The sequence below is a fragment of the Ipomoea triloba genome, chromosome 4 (assembly GCF_003576645.1).
Source record: "Ipomoea triloba cultivar NCNSP0323 chromosome 4, ASM357664v1".
Lineage (NCBI taxonomy): Eukaryota > Viridiplantae > Streptophyta > Magnoliopsida > Solanales > Convolvulaceae > Ipomoea > Ipomoea triloba.
The window spans coordinates 28,521,924-28,545,077 of record NC_044919.1 but is presented as its reverse complement, the minus strand read 5'-3'; the positions used below and the strand labels follow the sequence as shown (position 1 = coordinate 28,545,077).

Below are 23,154 nucleotides of genomic sequence, written 5' to 3'. Positions count from 1 at the left end.
ATAGAATAATATTAAAACAATACAATTCCTATACTACAATTCCAATACAATTCGTATAAACAATAGAATAATATTAAAACAATACAATTCCTATACTACAATTCCAATACAATTCGTATAAACAATAGAATAATATTAAAACAATACAATTCCTATACTACAATTCCAATACAATTCGTATAAACAATAGAATAATATTAAAACAATACAATTCCTATACTACAATTCCAATACAATTCGTATAAACAATAGAATAATATTAAAACAATACAATTCCTATACTACAATTCCAATACAATTCGTATAAACAATAGAATAATATTAAAACAATACAATTCCTATACTACAATTCCAATACAATTCGTATAAACAATAGAATAATATTAAAACAATACAATTCCTATACTACAATTCCAATACAATTCGTATAAACAATAGAATAATATTAAAACAATACAATTCCTATACTACAATTCCAATACAATTCGTATAAACAATAGAATAATATTAAAACAATACAATTCCTATACTACAATTCCAATACAATTCGTATAAACAATAGAATAATATTAAAACAATACAATTCCTATACTACAATTCCAATACAATTCGTATAAACAATAAAATAATATTAAAACAATACAATTCCTATACTACAATTCCAATACAATTCGTATCAAATAAATCTGCTATTGAAACACGAAATCCAATACTACAGAATAATATTAAAACAATACAATTCCTATACTACAATTCCAATACAATTCGTATAAACAATAGAATAATATTAAAACAATACAATTCCTATACTACAATTCCAATACAATTCGTATACTACAATTCCTCTACAATTCCTATACTACAATTCCTCCGTCAATTCGTATTATAAATACATTCATCAATTAGAAATTTTATAACCTACTCACACAAATCGAAATAGTAAAACGATATTGTCACGCAAATCTTTCAACAATATTGTTCTTTCACTAATGGGATCTGTTTTTGTCTCTGCTTTCGACCTATCTCCCAAGACGAGAAGGAGTTGTATTAGACTCCAGCTAATGCGTTGTTATTTGTCAAGGGAATATCCACATTCCACAATCAACCAACACACACTGGAGTGCTTACTCCATGACTCCCAGGTAAATGCTATTAAGTTTAAAAGTGTATATAAATTAGGGAGAGCAGATTGTGACTATATCGTGCCCGAATTTTGTTCTATGAATTAGAGGAAAAAAGGTTTGTAAATTTTGCGGTGGTTGGCATTTTGTAGTGAACATTGTAGCCATATTTAATATTTGAACCTGGAGAGCATTACAATATTTTTTTTCTTTCTTCAGAGAACTTGTATCCATTTACAAATCCCTAAAGAGTTTGTGGTTAAGTTCAAGAAACATTGAAGGCTCCCGGAGGAGTGGATAGCAATATGCTAAATTGCTAATTGGTAAATTCTTCTTTAAATCTTATTCTATACTAGATGTGTTTTTATTTCTTTTTTTTTTTGTTGGTGTTTTTATTTCTTTTTGTTATACTAAATTTCTAATAGTATACATTCATGAATGCCAATTTTAAATCTTTTGTCAAGAAACATTTTATCAGACCAAAATAATATTAAATATACATGCATCCTTATTAATACTTTAAATATTTAGTTGCTACAAAATATATAAATTTTAGTTTCGCAATATAGGATACAAAAGGTCATTTATTGCAAATCTTTTGTTTGGTTTTTTGCAGATTTGATTGGCCGTGTTGTTTTCATTAATGAGCAAAAAGTTGTCCAAGTTAATTCAAATCCTCAAAGGTTGATTGATTTTGTCATTGAAGACTCCCGGTATGTGTTTGTTTGGATGTCTTTTTGATTTGTTTAAATATAAATTTAGGCATCATCATGCTCATTGTTGTTTTCACTACTCAGGGGTAGTCGGCTCACTGTTACTCTATGGGAGGAGCACGTGGATTCTGTCTTGCCTTACTATAATGTTGATTTGGCAGAACCACTGATTGTCCTTCAAGTTCCAGCATAAACAATTCTCATTGATATTTGCATATGCCATGACTATAAACAAAAGCTAATGCCAAATACTAACTCACGTTGGGTTATTGCTAAAAAAATCGGTCTTTAGTCAGGGTCAATTGTATGTGGCTTTCTCCCGAGTCAGTCATCCTTTGTGAAATTCCGCCCAGACAATATTAAAGAGAAAATGAAAAAGAAAACTGATTTTACTAATTGATTGAAAATATAAAAAAATCATAATGGAAAAGGAAAATTAGGCAAATTGAAAAAGGGAATGGATATTACTAATTGACTGAAAATTATTTAAAAACTTAAAAAAAATTAATTAAACATGACTGTTAGATTTTTTATAATAGTTACAATTAATTCATTCAAATATGAAGGAGGAAGAAAAACTAAATGCGATAGGGTGAAAATTAATATACTTAAGGTATAAAAGTATAATTGCACATATATTAGTGTAATTGAGTAATAATAGTTGCCTAATAATTATTATGATAATAACACTGGTCGTTGAATTTATTTTTATAATAATTATAATTAAATTATTTCTCATTTTTCTCATATTTATTTTAGTAATAATATAATTACATAAGTCATATTACATATCGATCTTTTTAAGATATTTGTAGACAAACAAGTCATATATATTTCAATTAATTGAGTTATACTTTTGCACTAATCTTATAATCAAATAAATGTACACGTTCAATATTAGAATTTTTTAAATAATTTTATTTATTTTTATTATCTAAATATATAATAAAAAATTTATTTGTGCATCGCACCGGTAATTGAACAATTATTTGCTCTAATTCAAGCAAGGAAAACACAGACAACATAATTGATCCAACCAATTTCATCAATTGCGCTATACAATATTCGATGTTATAATTTATATAATTGTATATCGATCCAAATATTCTTAAAATATTATAACAAATCCATTCCGNTGCTATTAAAACACGAAATCCAATCCTACAAAATGAAGTCTACTATTCTACAATTCCTATACTACAATTCCAATACAATTCGTATACTACAATTCCTCTACAATTCCTATACTACAATTCCTAATTCGTATTATAAATACATTCATCAATTAGAAATTTTATAACCTACTCACACAAATCGAAATAGTAAAACGATATTGTCACGCAAATCTTTCAACAATATTGTTCTTTCACTAATGGGATCTGTTTTTGTCTCTGCTTTCGACCTATCTCCCAAGACGAGAAGGAGTTGTATTAGACTCCAGCTAATGCGTTGTTATTTGTCAAGGGAATATCCACATTCCACAATCAACCAACACACACTGGAGTGCTTACTCCATGACTCCCAGGTAAATGCTATTAAGTTTAAAAGTGTATATAAATTAGGGAGAGCAGATTGTGACTATATCGTGCCCGAATTTTGTTCTATGAATTAGAGGAAAAAAGGTTTGTAAATTTTGCGGTGGTTGGCATTTTGTAGTGAACATTGTAGCCATATTTAATATTTGAACCTGGAGAGCATTACAATATTTTTTTTCTTTCTTCAGAGAACTTGTATCCATTTACAAATCCCTAAAGAGTTTGTGGTTAAGTTCAAGAAACATTGAAGGCTCCCGGAGGAGTGGATAGCAATATGCTAAATTGCTAATTGGTAAATTCTTCTTTAAATCTTATTCTATACTAGATGTGTTTTTATTTCTTTTTTTTTTTGTTGGTGTTTTTATTTCTTTTTGTTATACTAAATTTCTAATAGTATACATTCATGAATGCCAATTTTAAATCTTTTGTCAAGAAACATTTTATCAGACCAAAATAATATTAAATATACATGCATCCTTATTAATACTTTAAATATTTAGTTGCTACAAAATATATAAATTTTAGTTTCGCAATATAGGATACAAAAGGTCATTTATTGCAAATCTTTTGTTTGGTTTTTTGCAGATTTGATTGGCCGTGTTGTTTTCATTAATGAGCAAAAAGTTGTCCAAGTTAATTCAAATCCTCAAAGGTTGATTGATTTTGTCATTGAAGACTCCCGGTATGTGTTTGTTTGGATGTCTTTTTGATTTGTTTAAATATAAATTTAGGCATCATCATGCTCATTGTTGTTTTCACTACTCAGGGGTAGTCGGCTCACTGTTACTCTATGGGAGGAGCACGTGGATTCTGTCTTGCCTTACTATAATGTTGATTTGGCAGAACCACTGATTGTCCTTCAAGTTCCAGCATAAACAATTCTCATTGATATTTGCATATGCCATGACTATAAACAAAAGCTAATGCCAAATACTAACTCACGTTGGGTTATTGCTAAAAAAATCGGTCTTTAGTCAGGGTCAATTGTATGTGGCTTTCTCCCGAGTCAGTCATCCTTTGTGAAATTCCGCCCAGACAATATTAAAGAGAAAATGAAAAAGAAAACTGATTTTACTAATTGATTGAAAATATAAAAAAATCATAATGGAAAAGGAAAATTAGGCAAATTGAAAAAGGGAATGGATATTACTAATTGACTGAAAATTATTTAAAAACTTAAAAAAAATTAATTAAACATGACTGTTAGATTTTTTATAATAGTTACAATTAATTCATTCAAATATGAAGGAGGAAGAAAAACTAAATGCGATAGGGTGAAAATTAATATACTTAAGGTATAAAAGTATAATTGCACATATATTAGTGTAATTGAGTAATAATAGTTGCCTAATAATTATTATGATAATAACACTGGTCGTTGAATTTATTTTTATAATAATTATAATTAAATTATTTCTCATTTTTCTCATATTTATTTTAGTAATAATATAATTACATAAGTCATATTACATATCGATCTTTTTAAGATATTTGTAGACAAACAAGTCATATATATTTCAATTAATTGAGTTATACTTTTGCACTAATCTTATAATCAAATAAATGTACACGTTCAATATTAGAATTTTTTAAATAATTTTATTTATTTTTATTATCTAAATATATAATAAAAAATTTATTTGTGCATCGCACCGGTAATTGAACAATTATTTGCTCTAATTCAAGCAAGGAAAACACAGACAACATAATTGATCCAACCAATTTCATCAATTGCGCTATACAATATTCGATGTTATAATTTATATAATTGTATATCGATCCAAATATTCTTAAAATATTATAACAAATCCATTCCGTGCAACGCACGGGCGAAAATACTAGTATATATCAATAATAACATCTTGAATTTAATCCTAATCGATTTGTCGAATACATACTGGTGATATTGTTGAAACTATTTATTATAATATAAAAAGAAGATTTAGTAGTACTTATTTATTGTTGTCATAAGGTTACTTGCTAGTGTTATGTTAATTGAAAGAGGTAGGAATTGTGGGGGTTCACTCTTATCATTTTGATATGGAAAGTGGAAACTCATTGATGACAGCCTAGCTATCCTCATTCATCATTTCTTGTGGCCCCCACTCTCCTGTCCTCTCCTCTCCGCTCCATGCTACTTTCCCTGTCCCCGCACACACACAATCCCCCATTTTATGCTCTTAATTATGACATTAATACCATCATATTAATAATATTAATATTAAAAAAAATTTACGAAAAATAAAACACACAACTCTGGGTGAAAAAGGTTGAATTATGCTAACTCCAAATGAATCATGTCACTCGGACTCACATGTATTACATGACAAGTAAATTTTGATATTTAAATTTTTTAAAATAATTGAATAAAAATTTCTATTCGCAAGATTTGAACTCGTCTCTTCTCTCTTGATGAAGTTTATTAATTTATGATGACTTTTATGACTATTAAATCAACTCAAGGGGTCAATAAAACACACAATTATGTTGCAACGTGTTGATAACATAGTAGCCAACGAGAAAATTTGGATTTGTTGTCAATATGAATTTGAATTTAGTAATATGTTACTGTTTAGCTAGAGGAATTGATGACAAATATTACAAATTTTATTTTAAAATAATAGTTGAGTGGATAAAGCATAATAATGATATTAAAATATTATGATTTTTTTTTAAACATATTATAAGGTTAATTATTGTTAATACGGTGGTCCGAAATTCCAAGTGATTTGTTTCTATATTGTTTTCTTCTTATATGCGGTGTTGCCTCCTCTTTTCACACTGTTTTTGTATTAATTTATAATAATATTTGTCAATATACGGACTAATTCTTTCTTATTTTATTCCATCTTAATTGCCACTCGATCACTCGGTCTTTCCTTTTTCCTTGTCGTCAATAGCACCGATATCATAAAATTACAAGCGCCCTCTCTTCTTCTTCTTCTTCACTCTGCTCGAAAGTGTTTGAAGCTTCTTACAGGGCGGTGGTGGACTGACTTTTTTTACTGCTGAATGGGAGAAGAAGAGAGAAACCCCATGAAGGCGCTAGTAAGTACGTTGTTTTTTTTGTGGTTCTGCTAACACTAGCTGAGTTGATGTTTCCTGATCCTTTTTTTTTTTTTCCGCTTTGGGTATCTCTAACATTTTCTGTTAAGTCCAGTGTTAGTATGAATTTAGTGCTTCTCTCTTGTCTTATCAGATTGGAGGCTGTGCTTGAAATTGACTTCAGAACATGGTTTGTACTGTCATTCTTGTTTTCTGCAAAATTTTGAGGATGAGGGGTTACTTGATATGCTTCAAGACTGATGCTTTTTTTCTGATTTCTTTTGATATTGAGTTGATCTGTTCTGCTTGAGTGTTTTGGGGCTTATTGTTTGATCCACATTGTCTTCTGGTTTCTGATGGAGATTTTAAAAAATGGTAGATTCAGGATTTTGTGATGTTGCTAATCTTAAAGTTCTGCATTTTCTTCAATTTCTTTTGTGGTGACTGCAGTGTTGTCAATTGGTAGGATTTAGGTTAAACATTTTGCCCAAGAGGGGCTATTGAGTGATCTGCTTGCTAGCTGTTACAGGTGCAATATTCATGAGTCAATGTGATCATTACATTAGCACAAGTTTGGAATTCATATCTCTTTCCAGCTTTATTTCCATGTGCTGTTTCTTTCTTCATCTTTTTTTATACTTTTGACCTTAAACTAGTTTCATGCTCATTGGCCTATCAAGTTGAGTTCTTTAAGGCATTGCCTATGTTTTCAAAAGCATTTAGAATTGATATGTTGGATGTTTTAATTGAAGTTCCCTTTTCCTTTTCCTTTTTGACTTCCTTGAATTGTTCTTTCCAGGTATTTCTGATTTTGATATTGTTGCTGAGCAAAGGTGTAGAACACACTGAAGCTCAATTTGAGGGAGAATGCAAGTTGAATAAACCTTTGAAACCCAGACCTCACAGTGTTTCAGTATTGGAGTTTGGGGCTGTGGGGGATGGGAAAACATTAAACACTGTAGCATTTCAGAATGCGATATTTTATCTCAAGTCCTTCACAGACAAGGGTGGGGCACAGCTCTATGTTCCTGCAGGCAAGTGGCTGACAGGAACTATTGATCTCACTAGTCACCTCACACTCTTCTTGGAGAAAGATGCCATTATTCTTGGATCAGAGGTCAGGATTCACAACTCAATTTCATCTTCTTTTATGAAAATAATAAAGAATATGTCCTACATTAAGATTATATGCAAGAGATTATGCTACTACCATCTTTATTGGAACATTCTTATCAAGTTTTTTTTTTTTTTTTTTCCTTGCATTTATGTTGGTACATCAGAAACAGAGAAACTACTAACATACTTTGCTATAAAGAAGTATCAATGGCTTTACTTTTCGACTGTTATAACAGCTTTGCTAACACTGCAGCTTTGAGTGTGGAGGTGAAATTGACATTTTTTCCATGGATCTGTCTCCTATGCAGGATTACAGTCATTGGGAAGTAGTTGATCCCTTGCCATCTTATGGGAGAAGTATTGAGGTACCCGGTGGAAGATATCGCAGCTTGATTACCGGAACCAATGTGACAGATGTTGTGATAACAGGCAAGAAATTTCTACCCTAAGGTGGTCAAGTACATAATTGTTTTTAATTTTGGGGCAGTGGTGATTAATTAGTTTTGTACGAATCTTGCACCTCGCTTATGTCAATTCATTGTGCAGGCAATAATGGAACTATTGATGGGCAGGGTTCCGTGTGGTGGGAACAGTTTGATCAGCATGCCTTGAATTACAGTCGCCCCCATCTGGTGGAATTCATCAGTTCTAGTTATGTTGTTATTTCAAACTTGACCCTTTTGAATGCTCCTGCTTGGAACATTCGCCCCGCATATTGCAGGTACCGTGTTTAATGTGCCTTCTTAGTGCTATCTGTATTTATGATTTCGTAAACATTGTGTGTATTTGGTGAAGTTCACAGAATTATTTACTGTTTTACAGTAATGTGCTTGTTCAGAACATAACGGTTCATTCTCCGTCCAAGTCACCGTACACTAATGGCATTGTCCCAGGTTTGCTGAAATACATTGGCTTTATCTTTTCGAATGTTGAGGACGATTATATCTCTATTTTAAGTGGAGATTTGTCCTTGCTTGTGTTACCTAGTTTACATTTGTAAGCCTGAGACATAACTTTGATAGGCACTTTAAGTACAGCTTTGGTCTATGCATTGCATTACTAAGATGCTAAAAATTGATAAATTTTTATCCCTTAAGGATGCAGAAATTGGACATTAAATTTGAAATTTTGTAAAGGAAATTTGATCTATTTCATACCTTTTATTCAGATTCTTCCAACCATGTCTGCATTGAAAACAGCAACATTAGCATGGGTCAGGATGCTATTGCGCTCAAAAGTGGTTGGGATGAGTATGGAATTGCCTACGGGAAACCGACTGAAAATGTCCACATTCGAGAGGTTCGGGTGCAGTCTACTGAGGGGGCTGGCGTGGCGTTTGGTAGTGAAATGTCAGGTGGCATCTCAAATGTACTTGTAGAGAGCCTTTACCTTCACGAATCACTTGTGGGGATTGAATTGAAGACGGCTAGAGGGAGGGGCGGTTATATCCAGGGCATTATTCTGTCTGGTGTGGTAATGGAAAATGTTTCGGTGGGAATCAAAGCCACGGGCTACGTTGACACACATCCAGATGACAACTTTGATCCTAACGCGTATCCTGTGGTCAGCAATATCACCTTCAAGGACATAGTTGGAACAAATATCTCAACAGCCGGAAATTTCACTGGATTGCCTGAATCTCCCTTCACCTCGATATGCCTCTCAGATATCTACTTGTCCATTTCGCCCGACACTTCAACACCGCAATGGATATGCTACGCTGTGTCTGGCGTTTCTTTGAATGTCTCACCCGAGCCTTGCTCGGAGCTTCAGAACCCGATTTCTGGTACATATTCAACAACTTGCACCTACCTTTTGCGTCCATTCACTCAAGTTGCAATCCTTTAATCATCCTCCCAATACACTTTCTATTTGTTGAATCTGTACAATGAGATGAAATTCTTTGCTGGTGTATACTCCAAATAAAACGCGAATCAGTAAAGCTCGGGCAAGCAAAATTATTGACATTGCAGATCATCACCTGTGTACAGCATCAGTTCTTTGTTCATGTAAGAAAAGTTTTGGTAGCGAAGTTCATTCAGATATTTGTTCCTGTCCATTTATTTCCAGCTTTTAGTCATTTATTTCACATTGTAAATTTGAGCACATTGGAACAGCTCAAAGATTTGTCAGGTGAAAGAGGTGTTATAGTGAAGTGATATTGTTGCAATAAAACTGCCATCTTGTGAGAATCTATATACTGAGTATTACTGAATTCTGCCATATTATATTTTACTATTATGCAATATTTATAGGCAAAAAGTGCATAAAAATCCAACTTGATTCAAATGAATTGAAGCATCATGACAGCATAAAATTAAAATGTGTTCTTTCTGCTGTTTCCTGGCTTTCTTGATTGAATCTGTCAAGCCCCTTCCATCATCTCCTGCAACATGCTCTGTAGATCCTCCAAACTACTTGCAGCCTACAGAAACAACCCAGATTAATGTAAGATATTTTCAAAAAAAATAAAAGATTAATGTAAGATGAACCATGTATCATTTGGAATCCTTAAATTATATGAATGTTGCAGAACTAGGTTACCTGAGATTTCTCCTTTTCCATCATTGCCACCATTTCTTGCATGAACCCACAAAATTCCTGTTCAAATGATGATAAAAACCAGAGGCTTTGAGCTTGTCAGAACACACAAAAAATAATTTTTTTTAAAAAAAAAGTAAAAAGAAACTAACTTTATCATCACTGTTCTCTGCCAACAGGTCAAGTAACCCAGCATCATAGACTGATCTCTTCCCTTTGTCGGACAGAACTGCAATATATAACAATGGTGAATATATGTATCCACTAATAGACATACATACACATGAAAAAGTAGTATCATTTCACTCTACCAGAATAAGCTTCTTGAATTTGAAGGAATTTATGTTTTGCTTGTCCAACAATTGCAGGATCTTTCACACATCTATCTGGGTGCCATTTCTTGAACACACACCCAAAAAAAAAAAAAAAAAAAAACAGATTAAAACAAAACCAAGAATGAAGTCGGCATTCAAGACGATGATCATGAATATGCAGTAGAATACCAGAGCAAGTTTCCTGTAAGCCCCTCGGATTTCAGCATCCGAAGCTTGTTTACAGATTCCAAGCACAGAATAATAACAAGATTCTCCGTTGGAACGCATCAACTCCATGTATTATTACAACAATTCCCAGAAAATTTCAGCAAGAAGCATGCAGTACTGAGGAAGCAGTTTGTGTATGTTGTATGCATTCTGGCAAATTTGGTTTAATATGTTGAGTTTTTAGTGTGAGAAAAAGTGAATTGTGTGTGTGCTGACTCAGAAGAAGGTTCCAGAAGTTAATTGTCTGACCTCAAAATCTGGTGTGGCTGAGATACCTTGGAGGGGGACTGCAGAACATCTGCAACTTTCAACATCTGATTTGATTACAATCACACATTTTTCCCTCAACAAACTGTGGTGTTCCATTGGCTTTTTATCTACCTTATATAGTGATAAATTCACAAGCAATATTGTATGAATATAAAAAATTATAACACGTGTCAAAAGTCACATCATTCGAATAGTAAACTAAACAGGTAAAATGGAAAGGGTAAGAAAGAAAATCATCATACTTGTATGTATGTGGAAATTTACATGTCATTGTTTTTGAAACATGGTATACACTACACTGGTAATTACCTTTTCTGCACACTGGTTATCTTCAAGGAAGGAAGGGAAACACTCAAAAATTATACAGCAAACCTACAGGCAACTGGGGGGTGGGTTGCTGTACTCACAGGTATGAGTATGTAAGCAATAGGAACAAAGAAAATAAAGTGGGACAGCAGAAAAAATGCCAGAAAAAGCTCTACACAAACCTCTCTATCTCTCTCTCACTCCCCAATTAAAAACAAGGGAACAAATAAAAGAATCAGAAACAGTTTTTCTCACATTCTCTAAACACTTTTTTATCTACTTCCTGTTTCCAGCTTTACGGTTCAGTTCAGCAGGAATGGCCTGCCTTCCACCGCGTTGAGGATTGTGACCACTTCCACCGCTAGGCTTTCTTGAGTGTGAAGGGCCTGTTTTGTTAGGCTTGGTTCTAGGTTCTGGACTCTTCATTGGTTTCATGTTTGGTTTTGGGACATTTGATACCATGCCATTGCCAAAACTGCCCAATTTGGAATGGTTGAACTGCCAAAGCAAATCTGGTTCAGATGAATCGCTCGTTGCAGCATCGAGTTCATCCAGATCATCAGCAGCCGTGATGTCAAAATGGTTGCTGTCAGGGAACAGGTTACACGATTTTTTTGGGAGCGATTTGAAGGAGTCTGTGAGGTATTTCTGGTAAAAAATGTCAGACATGTTGCCCATTTCAGACTCCCAACAGCCAAAGGGGCTTTCCATTCTTTGCATGGGTTCTTGTTTGTTCACCATGACCTTGTCTACCCACTCGCCCGAGCTAACAAGCTTATTATCTTCTCTATAGTTCTCACCGGGACTGCTGACCGGTGGCCATGGAGGGGAATTTCCTAGTAACTCATCAAGATCAAAGCTTTGCCTCTTTTCCCTTAATGCAGGCTTCTTGTTCACCTGCAAATGACAAGAATTTTCATATGAAAACAACTGAATCCAATACAAACCAAGAAGCTTGTAGTTCATCTCACGAGAATCATAAATCATGTCTACTAAAAAGAATGTTTCCTTTTCAACATATCGGGTGGATTCTAAAGCATTTTATCTACACCAGTAACAAATATCTGGAAGATAACAACTGCGACAAGCAAAGGCTATCAAAGATAATTACCTCAATGCAATCTACTTCGCCCATCGGTTTCCTCTGGTTGTTTGAACTTGCCAGTGTATCTTTGCCATGTAAATTAGTTTGGAAAGATGATGGCTGCATGATATGTGGGCTGCTCTGAAGCTTATGTTGAATGGAGACTGGTTCTGCTTCTTTCTTCGCTAGCGCAGCTTTCAGAACAGATATCTGATGCAACAATGTGATTTTTCAATAAACATTAGCTGCTGTCTGGACAGTGTAAAATCACTTCTTCTAGTTTCCTATAATACCATAACAAGAAAGAGGAAACAAACACTTAGTACCTGTTCTTTAAGCTCTTTTACATCTGCAGAATCTTTGTTTACTCTTGCAGCACCAAGTTCCACAGCAGCCACTCTCTCAGCAAATTTAAGCGTACTGATTGTTTCTCCAATGGCATCAGGCTCGGGGCTTATGTGGACAAACATCAGTGTCTTGGCCTGTCCACCTAAAACACCATTAAAAAAACCCGGTGAAATTCTGAAAGGGAAATCGAGAACAAACTTTAATGATCCACTCGCTATACATCCTCACCGAGGGAGTCCTGAAGCAATTGTGTAAGCTTGCTGTTCCTGTAAGGGACATGTGCGTTCTTCTGAGCAAGGGCAGATATTACATCACCGAGAGCAGAAAGAGATTTATTAATGTGCTGTGCCTCCTTTAGTCTATCTCCGGTGACTTCAGACTTATCGACCCTCTCACTTCCAGCAAGATCAACCAAATGCATGCAACCACGAAGAATCGTTCCAGAAGTCAGGTCTTGCCCGCGAACATGAACAGTTAAGCAACTGTGCAATGCAAAATCATGAAGTCAGCATTACCCCCAATAACAGAACTTAAGAACTTCAAAGAGGAAGTGAAGAACAAAAAAGAACAGTGTGCAGCACCTGTGAGAGCGGCTGCTTCGATCATTTAGTGCCGTTGCCCCTACTGCACGATTCCTTTGTCCTAGGTTCATCAGATCAATAACATCTGAAGTTGAAGTCACACGAACCACACTAGCATCTGGCACAGTGAGTCCCTGAGAGGAACTGCGGATTTCTAATGTAATAACAGATGAAGGAATCCAATCATGAAGAATGCGGGGTTTATGTGTATTCATTTCAAAGTAAGAAAACTATCATTTATCCATTAAGCCTATATGCCTAATAATCGCGGGAACAAAACCTTTGGAATCAGTAAGAAAAACATCAATTAGTATCATTTCTGTGGAGGATATCTTTTGTTCAAACCATCAGTAACAAGGAGGTCTCTAACTTGCTCATTATATATCTCAATCATCTGAACAAACACATCATAGTGGAAAGTGTCCTTTCTTTGCTCTGCAAGAAGGAATAGATCGCCCAACGCCCTATAGTTTACCCCTTGGCTTTGTTCTGTGAGATCCTTCGGTCCAGACTGAAGACAAAGCATAGAATTCAGCACAGACAAAAAGTCGAAACATACTTTAATCTCTAGTACTTGACAAGAAAATGCTTTTCATATCTAACCATGGTATATGTTTTCCCTGATCCTGTTTGGCCATATGCAAAAATGCAGACATTGTAACCATCAAGGACTGATCTAATCAGTGGCTGTGTGTCTGAAAACACCTCCCCTGTAGAAAGATAAACGGTGTAGAACTAATCAACGGGTGAAATAGGGGTAATGTTAGTATTATAAAAGCCTCTCACAAAATGTTTACCAACCTTGAGTGGCAGATGGTCCAAATACTTTGTTGAAATTGAAAGACCGATGTCCTTTCCCATGCTTGGATGGAGTGTTAATTGTAATTGTACCATCTTCAATCTGATCTACGGCACTCAAATAGCTTGATTGCCCATGCAAGAAAGGCCTTACTCTACAGTAAACTCTTATGCTTCCTGATTGAAAATTGAAATCAAAGTATAACCTTTTCATCTCAAGACCAGAAGAAAATGTAACTTGCATCATAAGAATTTCAAAGAAACAACATAGTACCTTTAAGGTCCTGGACTTGATTGTAAAGCTTGCGGTTTTCCTCAAGAACTCTATGATAACCTGAAGCTGCATGAGCTAAGCCGTGTATGTGCAGACCTACAAAGCAGGGATGCCATTAGGCTGAAAAACTGACAAGGAATTCCAGAGGGGAAGAAAGCCAGGAACTGACATCTAAAATGTAAATTTGGCAGACAAATTAGGAACATTTCCTACCTATGTTGTGGATTTCCTCATCAAACTTCATTTGCATGAACTGTACACCTGCTTTTGTAGTGGAAAGAGTTTGTTTCAACTCCTAAGTGAAGTTAAACCAATACTCTTTCTGTCAAATTTGGAGTTCAAGAGTAGGGGGTGGTTCAAAATCATGAATAGAGAGTTTTATGTCTTAGTGTCTTACCTTAAGACCTTTTTCCTGTTCATCAACAACCATTTGCTGTTTAAGACATCTTCTTTGAAGTTCTTCATCAATGATATTGTTGTTCTTCTGAAAAACCTCTTTTTTCATTACATTAATGTTTCTTTGTTCAACCTTAATGCAAAAGAAGAAGAAAACTGCAAGTATGAGTGGCTGAATTCACAAACCAATTCACATTGAACACAACGGAATTATTAATATCCTCTCCACAACTCACAAAATACATCAGCTAGATTACCTTGGTGATCCCAGCAGTTTGTTTAGTAATTGGCTTGTTAACATGAGAAATAATTGAATCCTTGAGAGTTGCTCGCCTTTGCTGGATATGCGCATCAAGAAGCGCATCAGACTACGTACAAAGTATGAACCGAAGTATGCACTCATGCAGAAAAGAGAGTACAAGAAGAGAGAAGTATAAAGAAGCAAAAATAAAATAGAAATTGAAGGATAAAATCTGTAATGAACATCAAGAAAGCAGTGATGTTCAACTGGCAGTCAAGAAACTTGCCACATCGTTTTGGCTTGCAATGCGAAGCTCAAACTCCTCGACAACTTTGCTCAACACTGACTCCACAAGCTGCAAAGAGATTGCACAAAAAAGAAGTTACTACCTGTTGGCATGAAATGAACACAGCAGAGAAAACTTCAAAATCCTATTAATTGATTAAGATCCAAACAGAAAGTGTTCATTTCTTAATTGGACAACTAACACCCTAAGCAGATCTGCAGTAAACCCCAGCCAAGGTTGGATCACAATCTCTAGATTTGACAGGAACTAACAAAAGGATGCTGGGTAGAAAGCTAAATATTTTGTGTCTAGGAAAGATATTTCCTTCAAATATATAGTTCAAACTTACATTTGGAACCTCCTCAGGCTTCTTATCTAGAAGAACTGCACGAACAAGCATGCTCAACGAAGAGCTAGGCTGCAAAAACAATCACACTCGGATAAAAAATTCCTTGAATTCAGTGTCACAATTCATGCAGTGAACCTAAATTAATCAGCAAAGCCTAACTAGTAACTACCATTCTATTAGTTTCAGTCTCAGTTCCTGCACCACTCAGAGATTTCTCATTCATCAGCAGATTCCTTGAAGAAGATGAGCTCATAAACGGCTCAGAATTTTTGCGGGTCAGTTGTTTAGCACATGTGGTGGTGGGTTTTACATTTCCACCGAATTTCCAGACACCAATGCCGCCTGACTGCTTCCATTCGCTGTATGATTTGAGACCCAAAACACAGTTGACAATCCTAGAAGGTGCCCCACCCTGATAAACCAGCAATTTAGTCATATCACTTCACTTGAGAATTGAGATGCCCCCAAACTGAACTGATCAGCAATTTCAAAATCCCAGAAATGAGACTTGACAGAGTAGAATTGACTTACTTGCTCAAGATCAGATGCCTCAAAAGTGGGAATTCCTACTTCTTGCACTGCCACCAGAAAGTTCCTGACATTCTCAAAGTATTGATATGCAGACAAAGCTGCCCCATCAGGGAGCAATGCAGCATCACTAGGGCTTTCAACCACCTGATTTGGGTTCATCAACTTCAATTCTCATTCTCAATCTCAAAATCTCAACTGGGAATAATAATAAATACCAAGAATTGAACCTACCTTGGGAACAGCTCCAGGTTGAATCTTATTAAGCACATTGCATAGAACAATTCCACTCCTTAACCCCAGCCTGAACTCTTCCTCAGAGGGCTCTGCTGGCAAATCCTTTGCCCCCACCACTCCCACCATCTTCCTCAGCCACGCCGCTGCTTCATATCTCCTTATTGCTGCAGGCATCCATTTATGGTAAAAATCATTTCTTTGGAAGCAATAATATATGGTTTGGAGATAAAATTGAAATGGAAAAAGCTAAGCGGGAATTTGACTTCATAAAAGTACAGAATTCATATATACATAAACATAAACAAGGTATAATGAACATGAATTCTGTATCGAACTTACCGGCTTCTTCGGCTCGACGGGCGTCCAAATCGAGACCCCGCGATCGGGTCCCGTGCTGCTGAAGAACATCCTCCACCACGGACACAACGGAAAACGAGAATGCTCCATCGGCCGCCATTTTATATTATATTATATAAACTAAAAACAAAAACTTAAGAGCTCTGAATTGAAGAATTGATTCCCTGATCGGAAATGGAAACTTCAAACTCCCAACATCAGGTAAGATATTGGAAAATCTTGAGAAATTAAGAGGCTTTGAAAAGGAAAGTTGCAGGAATGGAAGTTTTCTTGTACGCTACTGCTCCAGAAGATTAGTCCCGCCCGGCCTGTAACTTTGCACACTATACTGGCCTCACTGGCACTCTTCTTTTTCCCTTTCCCCACTTCCCCTTTCCCTCTCTCTCTCTCTCTCTCTCTCTCTCGAGTCCCTGGCCTGCTGCTTTATACTACACAACGTGCTTCCCTCCTTTGAATATATCCTTCTTTCTTTCCCCCACTCGCCCACATCTTTCCGAACCTCCTTCCATACCTCTGCCTCGTCTCCTTCCCTCCATATCATTTAGTTAAACCAAATTTGTTCAGAGATTTTTTAGCATTAATACAAAATCCACAAAGATTGTTTTTTTAGGAAACTGTCATATTTTTTTTTTTAATGGAAAATGTAATAAACTAATTAGTAATGTATACAAATTTTGGTGTAAAAGGTGAAAGCTAGTTTGCAGTTTGAATTGCAGGCTGGCTATGAGGTATAAATTGTGTTGTGTAGATACAAAGAAATCTGGTAGTTTTGTTTTAAAGAACGACCCACGTCGTACGTACTAGGTTGGCAGTCTGTAAACTTCAGGTTCGTTAGGAACAGTTACTTGGCAATCCACGCCACGATTTAACTCATTACTTGTCCATTTGTCTTTTTTTCTCATTTCTTCACAATTTTATATTGTTAGGTTATCTTTATCCCTGTCAATATCTCTTATTCTAAAAAATAATCTTAATTTCACATCACACAATTTACAAATCATTTACTATTCATACTATATCTTTGCAAATTCAATCTATTTTTAATATTACATCACTTTAAAGCATTAATAAATAAATAAAATAAAAAAGAAAAAAAACATAAAGTAAATAAACAAAATTTAAAAAAGTACAAAAGTTGCAGAAGTAGCTTTCTACCGATTGCAAATTTACAACTCACCTCATCATTAAAAAAATTAAAAAAAAATCTTGATAGCAAATGCTACATCACTTTGCTAATCCCATATTGACAGGGATGAGGGCAGTCTTAGCCTTTTCCCCTTTCAACTCTGTCCAGACTCATATTTAAGATGTGGACCGGACAGAACCTGCAACCCTGAAGAAAATCGTATGGTAAATGAACAATTGCACTTAAAATTTTTTTGTAGCGGTTATATAAGAATTTGAATCTAAGTGATTCAAAACGAGGCTCTATTAATCTCATAGGGAAATAATGAATATATACACACTATTTATTCTACAGATTTATGAGTGCAATTTATGATGTCTTTAAAAAAAGAATTGCATACAGTTGGTAAAATACATACATAGGATGCAGTTGAGCTTTCTTGAAGTAAGAATATAGCACCGAGTAGTAACGTTCCAAAATTCAAATATTAGGTTAAGGACGACCGAACCTATTTGGTTGCAGTTTGGTAGTAAAGCAAAGGAACCATCTCCTAGGGGCCTACAATGGTATCACATTGACAAACTCAAAAAAAATGATAAATATTTATTTACGAGGTAAAATTTTTCATTATATATCTGATCTATTAAAAGAATGAAAAGAGTAAAAAAAATTGATATATTTTTTAAAGCTCGATAGAAAATAAAAAAATTAAGTAAAAGAACTATTCACATTAATTTTTAATGAGTCGTTACTTTAATTAGTTATTATGACATACTATTAAAGAATGTTTATATCAATGATTATTTACTCCAATTTTGATTTGTTATTGTTTAAAATATACATATATTTAGTGGGTATGTATTAGTACATTACCAACCTATAATAAATTAATAATCTATAGGGTTCCCATAGTATTTTGTATTGGGTACCAAGAGGGGTGACTTTGCCACTATTTTACTTTAAGCAATCATTTCGAAACTCCATAAAAAAAAAAAAGTGATTCGATTTGATTGATTATAGTAACAGCTATAATTCCACCTCTAACTATTATACCAAAATTATATATATCTTTCATTATTTTTTTTGAGAGTATATATCTTTCATTATATTTACACAAAAATAGTCATTGCTATCTGAATGTGTGTTTTGGGCGAAATCTGTTTTGTGGGCCTAACCGACAAAAAGAATCACAATGAGGCAAATCAGTCTATATTGTCTATAGTTGACCGTCTCAAATTAATAAAGCCAATTGACAACTTCCAAAGAAAATCAAACTGCTAACCTTATCTAATATATACTTGTCCTTGGTAGCTAAAAATGCTCTTTCACTTTATTATATACAGGAATTTCATTTCTTTGGACATAATTCATCTATTATATTAGATAACCATATGCATTTCTTATTATGAGAATAGCTAATTAACTTTTATGGTGTAGTTAGGATTCAACCAGTTGGAGTCTAGGAAGTGTAGAGGGGATTGAATTATGATTAGTTAAGAAGTCTCATCAATCCAGTTGAATGGCAAGATCAGGGTCACACTCAGGAAGACATTATTGCCGTTGCTCTTGATATAGGCTTGGGAAGTTGAGGTGAAACATATATATATATATTCACTTTTTCAGTATTAAAAGTCTTGTATATATGATGGTCTGATATGAAAACATGCATTGTTGGCATGGCGATTTGAGCAGAATATGAAGCACAAAGAGGGCTGTAAAAAATGATAATGGCAGAGAGCACAATGCCGACAATGGCACGTTGTATCCTTTTCGGAGTCTACGGCGAATCATAAACAAACTGTAACGTAATTCATAGATTCTTTGTTTTGGTGGATGAGCATCCTATCCAATATCCTCATCATCTTCTATCCATTCTGGTAATAACAATATCATAACATAGTCACACACAAATCATTACCCTCTTCTTTTTATTCTATCTTCTTTTGCATCCTCTCACAACCCACCCAAAAGCCTCACTGATACAAACTCACATCGACTCGACTCTAGGTGATACGTAAGTTAAACCTCTAAGAATTAAGGTATATCGGAGATTTGAGAGTTGTTTTTTTTTTAGATGACAAGGAAAATTTATAGTCTATCTGAGGGTGTGTATGCTTGAGGTTTCTTTTGGATTGGTTTAGTGTTGTCAGATGGATAGAAACTTAGACCCCAGACACCCCATTTCTTGGCTGCTACGTACTTAAAAGCTAGGGGCTGCGCTGTAGCTATATACCCATATGGTTTGGGCCTAAACTTAAGTCATACTCTACTTTATCTTTTGAATAGTGCTTCCTCATTCATTCATTATTTCTTTACAAAAAGAAGAATATGGAGATTAAAGAGGAAATGTCATGAGTCATGCATGAGAAGAGAAGAGAAAATGTACCGCTCAAGCCAAGTCGGTCAGATTGTTAGACTCAGTAATAACAAGTTTACAAGTTCCATCGATTTCCAAGAGAAGCAGCCTGCTGGTCTTTTTAACTTCTTTTGATCATTTGAAGACAAGATTTACTCCGTACGTACACACTTTTTGAATAGTGATATTTTCCTTTCACCATCCAAAAAAGAAGAAGAGAAAATTAAAAGAATAAAGGGAAAGAATAACTAACTGTGTTGAAATCATGATAGCGGTGAGCATCGGCTTTGCTTTTGGGTTGGCCGCAAGCAAGCTAAGTTGGGGTTACAGCTAAGCATAAGCTAGCTAGCTAGCTAGGTGCAAATGAAATGAAATGGTTAGTTGTTAATTGAGGGCGGGTAGTATTAATGTACGAAAAGGTGGATAATTGGAGCTTAATGATGGGGTGTTACGTTGTTTTTTAGTTGTAATGTGCAGTGGGTGAAGTGGAATTAAGGGAAAAGGAGGGGTTGAAGGGAAATTAATTAATGGGATGCATCATATCATATGATCATATGGTTTTCCTGTTTCTTGGAGATAATCATCATGTGAGGAGGCCGGAGGGGGGGTCCATTCCCAAAGAATCATCAAAGTATAGGCACTCCAATGCAATGCTTTAACTTTTGGAGCCGACCAAACTAATGATGAAAACCCACTGCGCCCTTTCCGTGTCCAACATTATCGAATCGTATTTCCTTAGCTTAATTTCTACTGTTATGCATGCATACTAGTATTCCACGTATACTACCTACTCTTTCATTTCCGGCAAATTATTTGGTCTACACAAATGTTGTATGAATTATAACAAAAAATAAATTTTTAATATATTAAAAATACATTATTTATGTATTAAATATATATTATATAAAATAATATATTTTCAGTGCTCAAATAATGTATTTCCATGTACATTTTTAATATATTAAAAATATATTATTTGTGTAGGAATGTACATTATTTGTGTGTGGACCATAATAATGATTGTTCATTTTCTTTCCCTGGTTTGAGGAGGAAAGATAAGGCCCATTTAAACCAAAAAAGAAAAGTTGACATTGAAATATCCCATAGCCCATTCGGTAATCGTTACACCGGAATATAGTCCATATTATAATATATTTTTAATGTACTAAAAATGGATTTTATTTTTAGTAAATGAAATATAGTTGACATTATAAAATGTTTTAGGATGTGTTTGATTTGCACATGGAATCAGAATCAGTATGGGTATCAAATACTTGGTAAGAGTAATGGATTTTGATGAAACTATTTTGTATGTTTGGTAATAAGGTGAAATATGAATGATTATTAATAGTTGGGTAAGAAAGGAGGAAGGGAAATAAAACCCGAGTATATGTTTTTCAATTAATGGGGTATTCTAAACCCAAAGTATTCTAAAAACATGTCAACCAAACAATAACAATCACGTTGATACCCATACCTTATACCAAAATCTGTCAACCAAACACACCCTTAGTACACCAAAATTCACTTTTAGTAAATGATCTAATAAGTTAGACGGTAAAAAAAAAAAAATCATGGTCCGTATATGTTTATCCAAAGGTTCGATCTACCTCTTGATTTGCAATAGAGAAATTGAGAAAACACGAATAGGATGTAGACATGTAGTACGTTTGCATATTTAAATGGCAACTGGCAAGTAGCAAAAGAAACTAAAAATATAATGCATCATTATTAATTCAACAAATCTTCAAAAACCAAAATGTAGTTTAATTTGTCTATAGCATCTTAACACTTTTTTCATCATTATCATTTCAGTATCGGCAGCGGTGTGTTACAGTATCCTAACGCAATTTCAATCTTGCGATTCTATTGTGGCCAAAACCCACGCAATTTCAATCTTGCGATTCTATTGTGGCCAAAACCCTTAATTTACCCATGACGATTGACGATGCTTATACGGAAGGCCACATTCTGTTCTAGCCAACTAACTCAATCCATACTAATTTCCAATGCATGACGATATTGATCCTCACAGTGGTTGTGGCTGAGGATCAGGGGGGAACACTCTAACTAGAAAACGGTGTATCATCTCAAAACTGGTGAAGGTAATTACAGCTGCTGGTGTGGTCCGGATTAAATTGGTAGCACAACCTCGATAAAAACCAGGGATGCCTTCTTGCTGGAAAACTTTCCTAATGCAGTCAATCACACCACTATAGCGTTTCTCCGAGTGTAGGCCCTGCTCTTGAAGCCTTGACCGCACAACCTACAAATTAAATTACACTAGTCAAATATAATAATACCCAAGACAGTCGGTAATTGGTAATGTTTCCATTCATTTGTGTCATTCACTAAGATGGTGAATAAGTTTCGATTCAAAGTTGTAACCAGAAGAAGGCAAATGATAAAGGACCAACAGACCTCATGTGGATATGTCATTGTAGAAGCAAATATTTTTGAAACTGATGATGCAACAGCAACATTGCCGGCACTGAGTTTGTCCATTGTAGTGTTATCTAATGTCACCAGAAATCAAGCAGTGTCAATATTGATCCTTCCCAAGGGAATAATTCAGGAATATTGCTACAGTAACTAGTTCTAAGCAAATGAAAAGGGAAAACGAAAATAACCAAGTACCCCGATCAGCCAAATATATCTTGATCTTCTCATATGTTGGAAACTGGATAGCAACATGACTAATACCCGCCAGAGCAGGCACAAGACCACTGACAACAATGAAAACATAAGAGATCAACAAGCTTAACTACTTATGTGATGCATAATTCAAACATTCAAATAGAAGACTAACCTATACAGCCCACGAATGCCCTCTTCACGAGCTATTCTTCTTAGAGCCGATAATGTACCCCTATATGGCACAACACCAGCTCTCATTCCTTGAGTCTACAGATAATCAAAAACAAATCTCTCAATCTTGAAATAGAAATGGAAATGCTACTTCAATTGAATAGCAAGAATATACCCCCCCCCCCCCCCCCCCCCC

The 23,154-nt window shown here is 34.8% G+C and overlaps 4 protein-coding genes across 6 annotated transcripts in view; 1 reads left to right on the top strand and 3 right to left on the bottom strand.

Moving 5' to 3' along the window:
* The first annotated feature begins 6,174 nt into the window (after positions 1-6,174).
* Positions 6,175-9,724, top strand: LOC116017250 (probable polygalacturonase). Of its 3 annotated transcripts, none has more exons than XM_031257797.1 (7): positions 6,175-6,417; positions 6,569-6,604; positions 7,214-7,531; positions 7,839-7,959; positions 8,077-8,251; positions 8,353-8,423; positions 8,699-9,724. In XM_031257797.1, exons 2-7 carry the CDS (start codon positions 6,602-6,604, stop codon positions 9,376-9,378), a joined length of 1,368 nt encoding a protein of 455 aa, XP_031113657.1. In that variant the 5' UTR covers positions 6,175-6,417; positions 6,569-6,601; the 3' UTR covers positions 9,379-9,724. The 3 variants fall into 3 exon arrangements, with proteins under 3 accessions (XP_031113657.1, XP_031113658.1, XP_031113656.1); XM_031257798.1 differs by having other exon boundaries at positions 6,175-6,421; XM_031257796.1 differs by lacking the exon at positions 6,569-6,604 and having other exon boundaries at positions 6,176-6,417.
* A 41-nt stretch (positions 9,725-9,765) lies between these two features.
* On the bottom strand, positions 9,766-10,766 carry LOC116017251 (chaperone protein DnaJ-like). Its single transcript, XM_031257799.1, has 5 exons — positions 10,575-10,766; positions 10,383-10,470; positions 10,224-10,300; positions 10,075-10,131; positions 9,766-9,955 (listed from the first exon to the last, which is right to left on the bottom strand). Exons 1-5 carry the CDS (start codon positions 10,680-10,682, stop codon positions 9,896-9,898), a joined length of 390 nt encoding a protein of 129 aa, XP_031113659.1. The 5' UTR covers positions 10,683-10,766; the 3' UTR covers positions 9,766-9,895.
* A 331-nt stretch (positions 10,767-11,097) lies between these two features.
* On the bottom strand, positions 11,098-17,077 carry LOC116017249 (kinesin-like protein KIN-14I). The gene is made up of 18 exons (XM_031257795.1): positions 16,651-17,077; positions 16,309-16,475; positions 16,078-16,221; positions 15,716-15,958; positions 15,547-15,615; positions 15,198-15,266; positions 14,928-15,008; positions 14,672-14,803; positions 14,488-14,569; positions 14,275-14,370; positions 14,004-14,177; positions 13,806-13,912; positions 13,535-13,713; positions 13,203-13,361; positions 12,850-13,103; positions 12,600-12,763; positions 12,301-12,483; positions 11,098-12,086 (listed from the first exon to the last, which is right to left on the bottom strand). The coding sequence occupies exons 1-18, from the start codon at positions 16,766-16,768 to the stop codon at positions 11,466-11,468; spliced, it is 3,042 nt and encodes a 1,013-aa protein (XP_031113655.1). The 5' UTR covers positions 16,769-17,077; the 3' UTR covers positions 11,098-11,465.
* Positions 17,078-21,847: 4,770 nt separating this feature from the next.
* Positions 21,848-23,154, bottom strand: part of LOC116017650 (nicotinamide adenine dinucleotide transporter 1, chloroplastic) — a 3,739-nt gene continuing 2,432 nt past the window's right edge. Inside the window, exons 6-9 of the mRNA XM_031258272.1 lie at positions 22,960-23,054; positions 22,788-22,876; positions 22,572-22,666; positions 21,848-22,416 (exon numbers count right to left, since the gene is read on the bottom strand). Coding sequence (XP_031114132.1) covers positions 22,180-22,416; positions 22,572-22,666; positions 22,788-22,876; positions 22,960-23,054 — 516 coding nt within the window. The 3' untranslated portion in view covers positions 21,848-22,179. The remainder of the gene's footprint in view (positions 22,417-22,571; positions 22,667-22,787; positions 22,877-22,959; positions 23,055-23,154) is intronic.

Bases quoted from the DNA above. Each gene is read 5' to 3' on its own strand.
- LOC116017250 (XM_031257796.1), top strand. From the start codon at position 6,382: ATGGGAGAAGAAGAGAGAAACCCCATGAAGGCGCTA. The intron at 7,960-8,076 runs GCAAGAAATTTC...TTCATTGTGCAG, and splicing joins GACAGATGTTGTGATAACAG to GCAATAATGGAACTATTGAT. The intron at 8,252-8,352 runs GTACCGTGTTTA...ACTGTTTTACAG, and splicing joins ATTCGCCCCGCATATTGCAG to TAATGTGCTTGTTCAGAACA.
- LOC116017249 (XM_031257795.1), bottom strand. From the start codon at position 16,768: ATGGCGGCCGATGGAGCATTCTCGTTTTCCGTTGTGTCCGTGGTGGAG. The intron at 15,009-15,197 runs GCAAGTTTCTTG...GCGCATATCCAG, and splicing joins TTGCAAGCCAAAACGATGTG to CAAAGGCGAGCAACTCTCAA. The intron at 13,104-13,202 runs GTGCTGCACACT...TGCATTGCACAG, and splicing joins CGAAGCAGCCGCTCTCACAG to TTGCTTAACTGTTCATGTTC.
- LOC116017251 (XM_031257799.1), bottom strand. From the start codon at position 10,682: ATGGAGTTGATGCGTTCCAACGGAGAATCTTGTTATTATTCTGTGCTT. The intron at 10,471-10,574 runs GTATTCTACTGC...TGTGTGTTCAAG, and splicing joins CTTACAGGAAACTTGCTCTG to AAATGGCACCCAGATAGATG. The intron at 10,132-10,223 runs GTTAGTTTCTTT...TCATTTGAACAG, and splicing joins CAGAGAACAGTGATGATAAA to GAATTTTGTGGGTTCATGCA.